We start from the raw sequence: 10192 nt of genomic DNA, 5'->3' as shown, positions 1-10192 counted from the left end.
GTTCAATCAATATATACAAAAGACAGACAAAGTGTTTCAGCAAATTGACGCAAACTTTTAGAATCAGCAAGCATCTATTAAGAGGCTGGAGACACAAATTGATCAGATAGCTTAACAATTTACAGAATGCTCACAAGGGACATTGCTAGGCAATAAATGATAAATCCAAAAGAGCAGGTGCAAACTATTACAACCAAAAATAGAGTAGAACTACTAGAGATACATGTGAAGAGGCTGGGCAAAAAAGATAAAGAGGCAGAAGTTGAAGAGGCTGATAAAGACGAAAAATATGCACCAATCACAAAAAAATGAGGAAGAGAGAAAAGATACAACCATAGTAAGAGCACCAAGTCCTAACTCACTCGAATTAGTATATGATTTTTACTTTTCATATGTAAATGATTTTTATGTTTTTAGTGCGTTTATATATTGATTAAAGATTTTTTTTAATATTATTTAATTAGATATTTATAAAGAACGTTGCTATTGCAATCGTTGATGGTCAACGGTTAATAATCGCCATAACTCACTCAAATTCTTGAATCCACCCTTGAGCTCACTCGAGAGATTCTTGGAGACTAAGTTGAGAAAATACAAATCAAAGAGCTAAAGGTTGAAAAATTCATTGAAGAAGGAGAATTCAAGCTTGGCGCAAAATTTCCTTTTATTTTTTTCGTCGCCTTTTCTTCTTAAATCCAATGATGTATTTCAATTCTAATTTGTGTTTTTCTTGGTAGGTGGTTTGCGGCTAAATTCATTGGTTCGGGTGAACAATATAACTTTAATTCAATCACAACTGTCCTAGGTTGTGATGACCTTAAATGAACTGAAAAGTAGTAACCATATGTCCTAGGCTTTCTATCTGAAAAGTTCTTCCTTAAGTCGAAGCAATGTAATATAGGATATCTTGTGAAGCAAACGCTCATCGTTATGGAAACACACCGAAACTTGTGATACCTTGCTTCAGACATGAAAGTTCAATCTCCGTCATGTTGCTTCAATTGAGATCACTTCTGCCTTGTATCTAAGAGCCCTAGCTAGACTTAGGAAGATGAAATGACATGGAGCACGGGCGTTGAGTAACTTATATTTTCTCAACTAGTTCACGTGACATATCTTGTTGGACAAGGTGTAATAGTCTTTAAAAGCTATTGACATTTTGAATACCCCTTATTTATAGAATACTCTTAAAAAGTTTTAATCAATAAAGTTCCATAACTTTTAAAGTCTTTTTTAAAATTTATAAAAACCTATATGAACACACCAATATATATTTAGAGAATATTAAAAAGTTTATAATTTCAAAAATTCCAATTAAATACAGCATGTCATATCGAATGCCCATTTACATTGTTGGATTGTGAACATAAGTAAGCCGCTATTTGATGGCCATTATTTTTTTTTTTTTATAAAAAATAACATACTGAATAGTGATTTTTTGGGAATGTGTGGTTAAAAAATATATAAAAGTTTTGAATCTAAGTGTAAGATTTTGCATTATGTGAATGTGTATTTTAAAATGAGTATGAGAATTAGGGTATGTTTGACTGTAATTATGAAATTTGTATGGAAAGAAAATAAAATCTAGACAATTGAATGAAAATTATTAATTAATTAAATGTGTCTGATTCACTTAATTTTTAACAAAAATATTTTCTTTATTTAAAAAAAAAAAATAATCACAAATTAATTTTCATGAAAGAATCACAATCAAATCAAACAATCAAAAAGTAAGAACTTTGGCGAAAAATGATTAGTTTCTAAGTCAATCAAATACACGTTGAAGAATTTTGTTTCAATGTAAAACCAACCGAGGAAGTAAGCCACAACCTTCCATCTCCTCCACAACAGTGAGTCACTGCAGCTTACTCTTTAAAAACCTCCAAAAAACCCGAATTTCTCCAATCTAAATTCATTTCAATTCAACCCCCATTCACCGATCCTCTCAATTCTTCTTTCGTTAAAGAAGAAATCCCCATCCAAGACACAAAAATTCGTATGCATACATACGGACTTTCGATTCTTTTAAATTGATAGAGTAATTAATGTCAGGTAAGGGAAGCTTTGCGGTGTCGCGTAGCCATGGGGGAGACAGATTTTACAACCCACCGGCAGTACGGAAGAAACAGCAATTGCTGCTACAGCAACAACATTCGATGCAGAAGCAGCAGTTGATGCCCCAGCAACAGCAGCAGGAGTTGCAGAGGGCGGCGGTGAAGACGGAGTCATTTGCCCATGCGGAGTCGGGAAACCGAAGCGAGTCTGATGGTTCGAATGCAGCATTGTCGAAACAGGATTCTGTCCGCTCGGTTTCGCCTCCTGCACCACCGCCTGTTGGAGTTACTAACTTGGATCGTTTGATGGAATCTGTAACTCCCTTCATTCCTGCACAGTGCGAGGCTGAGGTAAACCCTAAACCTCCGTTTTGTTTACAGGGAAAGAAAGGAAAAACAGTGTCGCTTTATGATTTATTTTTTGGATTACCAAATCAAAAATTCCGTTCTCTACGAAGTCAACTTCAAGCTTCAATGTCTTCACTGTATTAATAATTGATTTGAATTTATTTTCTCTTGTTAGGATCACTGGATTGCGTATTGAAAATTGGATTTAAAAGTGAATGTGATACCGCGCGCTTTCTTTTTCCCATTCGAAACCCAATTAAATGTGTCCATAAAAGGGAAAGGCTTAGAGGTTGCATTCAATAAGATGTCTTGTTTTGGATCAATTCTGAAAAAATGAAGCTTTTTTTTTTTTTTTTTTCCTTTTTTTTCATTCTTCAAATAATTTATGAGAACGGAGGTCTCAAAAGATTGTTAGTTCAGCTTTTTTGAAACTTTATGAACCTTGTTGTTCAAAAGGCTGTTAATTTGCAGCTTTTTCAAAGGTTTGATTAAAGAACTCGTTTAGGAAGGGTATCAATTGACAGCAGTTAGAAAATCTACGAAAGTGGTTTCTAAAGGTCAATAATTTGAGCCATTCTCCAAAAGATTTACAAAAGTGCTATGGAAGGTTTTTAGCAATTTTTGAAGATTTATCAAATAAAAAGTTTTGTAAAGGTCATTAATTTGCATCATCATGTATTGTTTTGACAGGCCAATGCAAGGGGATGGAGAATGCGGAAAGCAGTGTCCCATCCATTTTATTGCCTGGATGATCTGTGGGAATCTTTTAACGAGTGGAGTGTGTATGGTGCTGGAGTACCTTTGATATTGAATGAGAAAGACCGAATCATACAGTATTATGTTCCATACTTGTCGGGCATACAGTTGTACATAGACTCTAAGAAGCCTCCTTCATCACTTAGGTAAGCCTTAATTACGAGTACTCTTTGATTGTCTTGGTACTTGATCTTTGGTTGAATTTGGCTAGGTTGTCATTATGCATTTGCTTTTGGTAAGTAATTATGGTACTTCATTTTTGGTTTGTGTTGGTAGTTACAACATAATCACTAGGGTCTCATTCCTTTGGATTGTTGTTGTTGTGATCACCTACTCATGGGACTTTCCCATTGTACTATAAATCTAATAGGCAAATCTTGTAATGATAGCTTTTTCAATGTGTTATTGTTCATGTATTCGCCTTCGTGAGTAATTCTGCTGTTATTCATTACTTGTTTTGTACCAGTACGTATACCACTGTCCCTTGTGTCACATTCCTTTGGGGGGGGGGGGTTCGTCTGATATATCATATATATTATATGATGCTAGTTCCCTTTCTGAGTAGAAATTTGCTTCGCACTGCATTTGGTAATAGAATTTTGGGCTAAAATGAAGTCATTAGAGGCATTATGATTACAATTTAAAAAATTTAACTTGGCATGCTACAGAAGAAAATATTAAAAGCTTGGATTTCATGTTCACGATTATCCCCTAGTTTTAGTGGCAAATAATTATGTACTAAGTGCTTCCTTATATCTATATATTCCACGACGACGAGTTTGCTGTACTAAGATAGTTAAGTTGGAGCAATATCCGATATACTTATCCCATGTTTGAATCTCATTAAATTGCATTTTTTTCTCTCCTATTTTCAACCACACAATCTTCCATAAAATAATATTACACAAATCGAAAACTTTTCCTTTTTTTTCAACCACTCATTTTTCAAAAAAACGCTATTCTACCCATTTTCATTTCCAAAAAATGGGGGCCAAATGGGGGCTTAGTTAAAAATAAGAATGCTTATCCATTAGAGTACCGTGTTCATCTAGGATTGTTAATCACTAATCAGATATAACTAACTTGTTGATCACACAAACTGATTTTCCTTTGATCTCAACATTTTTGTGTAAGAAAAATGCAATTAGAGAAGCTTCCTATGGACATAGCCAAACTTATGTTTCTCGTTTTGGTGAACACGTGCTAACTGTTTTCTTCAGGAGGCCTGGTGAGGAGGGTGATGCTGCATCAATGGAAACAAGTAGTGCTAGCAACAGTGATTGTGAAGCTGATAGGCGTTTGAAATCCCTTGTGGATGGGTCGAGGAATCAGCAGAACCTCATGAATTCTAACTCCCAACGTCTTAACAAACTCGCACTGAGAGATAAATCTGTCATCGGTTCATCCAGTGACGAAGCTGAAATTTCAAGTTCACCTGGATTGCTCTCGTTTGAATATTTGGAACAAGAACAACCACATAACCGTAGACCACTAACTGACAAGGTATACCTCACTTTTTAGAGTTTAGAATATTCAATCTGCATTTGTCCATGTTTTTTATGTCCTTAAAAGTGGTTATTTGTGCAGATTTCCGTTCTTGCTTCCCAATTTCCTGAACTGAAGAAGTACAGAAGCTGTGATCTACTTCCAGCAAGTTGGATGTGTGTAGCTTGGTATGATTCTTGCATATATTATATACAATTTTTTATATTGTTGTTTTTGATGTTCCTGGTTCTTAACTTGATCTTGCTAATTTAATTTGTTGCAGGTATCCAATTTACAGAATACCCATAGGCCCAACACTACATGATCTGGACGCATCATTTTTGACCTTCCATTCCTTGTCAACGCGCTCTAGAAGTACACCTCTCTCTCTCTCTCTCTCTCTACCCCCCACCCACCCCACCCCAAATGAAAAAAAAAAAACCCCCCCCCCCCCAAATGAAAAAAAAAAAAAATAAAAAAAAAAAATAAATAAAAATCTGAAAAGAAAACTCTTTATCTCTTTGTCACCGCATGTGTGTGAGTGTGTATGTGCATGGATTGTCTTCATTGTCCTTCATTGACACACTGTGAATGTACAGGTAATATTGCGCCTCAATTTCATGCTGCAAACACTAGGCAAGTCCGTGGAATTGTCGATCCGTCTTCAAAGATTTCATTACCAGTCTTTGGCCTTGCTTCATACAAGTTAACAGGTTCAATTTTGAGTCCTTGTGCAGCTCATGAGCACGAGCAAGAGAACTCTCTTTTGCAAGCTGCAGACAATTGGCTTCGCAATTTGCAGGTTATTCTCCATGATTACCAATTTTTTGTTACTCACTACTCCCAAAGGAGATGAAGGGCGTCTCTTTTTGGTGAGCAGAAGTTTCGTGCCAATTGCGGGGCGATCATTTTTTGAAGTTGAGCTTCTATAGAACTACCCCCCTCTTCTCAGCCGACCAAATAGCCTGGTAAAAGATTGTGCCCTGTTTTTTTGAGCTTTCTTGTGTTATGGGCACGTTTAAAATACCTTCAATAGCGTTGTTATTCAGGAAAGTAGGATATATCATGTGGCTTTGGCTGGGTGTCAATTCACCTTAGATGATAAAATCGACTGGTGTGGGATATAGGATGCCTTGCACATCATTATGTTGTTTAGAGACTTACAGGAGATATAATCAGCACCAAGATGCGAATTGGCCTCTTGTGAGGACATAGGGTAATCAAAGTGGGTTTCCATTTTTGCCGTTCTTTATAACAATCATGCTCTTGTTATGTTGTGGTGAAGGCAGTTGAGCCGTATGAGACATCAGTGTATTACTGAAACCCTTGATTTTGATAATTTCTGCAACAGTGATGAAAATTTGAACGATTTGTGTTCTCTGTACTTTTAGAATGCATATAAAAACCCATAGCAGTAGAGTTCTCATGAAGTAATATCGTCGCAAATATTTCTTATAATACTTTTTTACTTTTAATTAAAAAAAAAGTTAATTATTCTTGAAAAATTCTTATCTTAGAGTGTGTTTGATTGATTTTATTTTTCATGAAAAACATCATTTTTCGACCCGAATTTCTACTTTTGGAGTGTTTGATTGATAATGTTTTCCATGAAAAACATTTTTCAATTTTTGGTCATGTGACCATATTTTCCTTAAAAATAAGAAAATTATTTTCTTTAGGGAGGGTTGGTTATTACTTTTCAAGTAATTTACTCTCTCTCTCTCTCTTTCTTTCTCTTATCTATCCGTTCTCTCACATCTACCCATCAATAAAAAATGAATAAGTATAATATTTTCTATAATGAAAACTAAATCAATCGAACACATTTAATCACTACTTTCATACAAATAAGTTTTAGGCAATTGAATTGTTTAGAATTTATATTCTTTCCATGCAAATTTCATATTTACAATCAAAAGCATCCTTCGTATCAGAAGAGTTGCATTACTCTTGTCTGCAATGCTAATGGTCAAATAAGTCGTGTTAGATTTTACCTTCGGTTTTGAAGGTTGATCTCAACGAACGGTAGAAGATTTTTTCGAAACATAATTTCTATTGCTGGTGGATATCAATTCAATTCTAAAGCCTCAATTTCCTTAGTTTAGTTTTATTATGCTGTTCATGAACTGGATTTGATACAGGATTGCCAAAAGTTGCGTTAACAGATTCTACTGAGGCTTTATGTATTATCCATTGAAAAACGTAGACTGGAGATCGTTTCTTGATGTAGAGATTCAAAGCTGAGATGCATTAAGATAAGGAAATTTGATCGAAATTCATGAATCCGAATAAATTTAATCCTTATAAATAGATGGATTAAGGCGATAAACATATAGTTATAACATGACAATGGTTTAATATGAAAACGCCCGCCCTACCTCCTCCCAGGCCACTGTTAGGACTAGTATTCACCCACCCCTTACCCTCTCATGTATACAAGAAAAAATAACATCTATTTGCAGTCAAAATTACTTATAAGTAAATAATTAAGTTTTAGATTATATTATTTTTTACTTATATAATATAAATTCAGTTATAATATCAAGGATTTTCCTCTAGGTAAAAACTTGCTTATATGTCAAAAAAATTAATTATAAGAGAAAAATTATGTGCAAGTAATAACATTACATATAGCTAAAAAGTTTCATTTACATGTAAAATCACTCATAAGACAAAAATGCTTAAAAGTGAACAATAGCTTATGAGTAAATTTAAGTCTATATGTGTGTGTGTGTATCATCAAACGCCTTACAATTCATCATAATCCATCTTATTCTTATACCTCGATTTTATTCATTCGAGAAATACATTATACTAAACGTGCTTGAATAAACGGATGCACTAGTACACTGTATCCAGTGCGTCCCTTTCCATTCCCGTTACAAATTAATGATGAAAAATCAAGCCTACCAACTCGTAGAAAAATGTAAATAACATGAATATGACTGATGTTTAACAAGTTCTCACATCCAAGTTGAGCATCCAACAAAATGCAGATATGGTGCTGGCAATTTACTTCAGATCAATAATATTTGGAGTAAAATACATTCTAACACTAACATCAAAAGATTCATCAAGAACGATTGCACGGAAGTTTCGAGAAATTTTCGATTCGAGCTCAGAAAACAATCAAACGAACATCACCTTAGCCAAGCTCGACCCACATACGTTTTGCACTTCGGTTGCCTCTATTTTTCCACTTTGATTACCCTTCTTCTTGTAAGTATTATGCCATAGGTCCAATCAACCTTGAATATAAATACTTTTGATATATAATTAATGTAATTTAATGGCAGATCTATTATTTAATTAATAGACAATTAAATAAATAACAGAGTCCGTAGATTCAAATTTTCGTAATTTGTTAATCACAAGGAGTTGTGATTGTGAGATACAAATTACATATGATTGAATCTTAAATCGTCCGTGGTCGTAAGTAATAACGAGATACGAATATCGTTATTAAGGATAGACCATCACGTGTGACATTTCTTACTTGTGAAGTAAGTAGCTGATCTCACAAGTTAAAGTGTGGTGACACTTAAATGAACATGTGGATGTTTTGTTATAGAACAAAATATTGGAGACCCACCGATAGATTTCACGTGGATAACTATCTGAATGTCAGTGGTTAATCTCTACTGTTTGGTAGTTGGATTGGTCATTTGAGGTCGTCATAGTATCTTATATGAGGACAGTCATGCTTTGACGGTATTGGATGTTGTTCTGCCAAGAGCCGTTAATACAGCATCGTTCGGGTATGTCAAGAATCGTATGAAGGTTGTGAACGTCCAATAGAGGATTTGTCACTTTTAGATAGTGGGAGATTATGATCTGCGTTTCATTCAATTAAGTCGATAACGAAATTCTTGACCAAGGTGTACTCATAAGTCGAAAAGGAGTCTTCGACTTATATTAACTTAGTAGTGGAGTGAAAGATATGATCGATATTCGAAATTGACACACTTCCATATCCCGTAATTGATCGGATCATATTGACGAAAGGATTATAGTTTCACGGTAAACGAACGAGTTTGGTTTTGTCATACCACATTACATTCTTCATTACATGTATTGTCCTGACACATTGCTAGATGTAAATCTGAGACGTCGAGTATGAATTGGTGATAAATTAAAAGGGTGTTTTAATTTATCAATTTTGATTAGATCAAAATAATATTTCACGTCGTTAGGTATCGTGATCGAGAACCTGATAGGTCGCACACAAAAGAGAATTGGAAGATTACAATTTGTCAATTAATTAATTTAACAATCGTTGGATAAATTAATTAATTGGATTGGTTATTTATAGGCCCGAATTAATTAATTAGATTAATTAATTCACGGACCGAATTTAATTAAATGGATTAATTAAATATTGGATCGGACCAAGCTAGACCCGTTTGAGTTTATATAAATACATGGCTAGAGTTTTCAATCCAATGAGTTTTCTCATAATTTCTTGCTTGTACAAGAGGAGAAAATCCTGGTAGCAACAATCTTGTTCTCTGTGTGGATCATCGTTGGAGGCTGGACAATTGGACAGCTGTAGGTGGCGAATCAAGATCATTGGAATAAAGAAAAGTAAAGGAATTTGCAGATCTAGAAAAAGGTGTGACTTTTATCACAATTTTTATCTAAACACAAAGATGAATTCTCGTGGGAATTGAAAATTATTTTAATTTTCGCTGCGCATATTTAAGTAGATTCCCAACACTTCTAACCCACAAAGGACACCAATGGAGGGGGAGGGGAGGTGATTTGCAAGCCAAAAAGGGAGGAAGGAAAAGAGAGAACAATGGTTGAATATTACTGTTGAAATCACCTCACTCGGTTGCCTCTCTCTCACTTTTACTCCTCCAGCAAACTTCACATTCACACACACGCCAGTAGCAAAATGGAAGGATGGAAAGCAAAAAACACATTAGGTTACTTTTTTGGGCCAAGTCAAGTGGTCCATATAATCAAAGTATTAAGCCTCCAACAAAAGGGATAATGTTAAGAATAAATGAGCCAAGTAATATTATCATTCAACTCAATAACTTGGGTCATCTACGAGTGTTGGGTCACTAGCAACATTAACTCAATTAAGTTATTTTTAGTGGCCCCAAATTGTTTCTGGGTCTAGCCCATCATCAAGGTATCGATATAAATTATTCAACATCGTTTTAACATCATCGCCCCAAGATTTATTGGGTATCACCTTGATACCGAATTAACCTGAAAGCAAACAAAACACAGTTTATATTTGCATAATTAAGGTAATAAATAAATTTGGTATCATAGACCTTATCTCGTGTCTCAAACCCGAAACACATAACATACATGTTCTATATACTTATTAGAACTAAGGTCAATAAACACTCAAGTAGAAGCAAATAACCACAGTAATCAATCAAGAGCAAATAAACATGCGATGAAAATATAATATAGGGTAACACAGATCTTTTCAAACATGTTCACACAGAACAACAGACTAATATCAAGTTAATCAATCAAAGGGCCAACACATATGCAACAAATGCATAAATGACCTCACTAAGAAATTT

At 34.6% G+C, this 10192-nt stretch overlaps 1 protein-coding gene across 1 annotated transcript; it reads left to right on the top strand.

Moving 5' to 3' along the window:
- The first annotated feature begins 1800 nt into the window (after positions 1-1800).
- On the top strand, positions 1801-6069 carry LOC111394183. The gene is made up of 6 exons (XM_023019951.1): positions 1801-2405; positions 3093-3304; positions 4379-4661; positions 4746-4831; positions 4927-5018; positions 5243-6069. The coding sequence occupies exons 1-6, from the start codon at positions 2046-2048 to the stop codon at positions 5497-5499; spliced, it is 1290 nt and encodes a 429-aa protein (XP_022875719.1). The 5' UTR covers positions 1801-2045; the 3' UTR covers positions 5500-6069.
- The last annotated feature ends 4123 nt before the right edge of the window (positions 6070-10192 follow it).

This window comes from Olea europaea, chromosome 1 (assembly GCF_002742605.1).
Source record: "Olea europaea var. sylvestris chromosome 1, O_europaea_v1, whole genome shotgun sequence".
Classification (NCBI taxonomy): Eukaryota; Viridiplantae; Streptophyta; class Magnoliopsida; order Lamiales; family Oleaceae; genus Olea; species Olea europaea.
Note: the sequence above shows the minus strand (reverse complement) of the source record. Positions and strands in the feature narration are given on the sequence as shown.

What these genes read in the sequence shown, in the direction of transcription:
- LOC111394183 (XM_023019951.1), top strand. Translation starts at nt 2,046, where the DNA reads ATGTCAGGTAAGGGAAGCTTTGCGGTGTCGCGTAGCCATGGGGGAGAC. An exon ending in CTGCACAGTGCGAGGCTGAG is followed by an intron (nt 2,406 to 3,092) that starts GTAAACCCTAAA and finishes TTGTTTTGACAG; the next exon opens with GCCAATGCAAGGGGATGGAG. An exon ending in AAGCCTCCTTCATCACTTAG is followed by an intron (nt 3,305 to 4,378) that starts GTAAGCCTTAAT and finishes TGTTTTCTTCAG; the next exon opens with GAGGCCTGGTGAGGAGGGTG.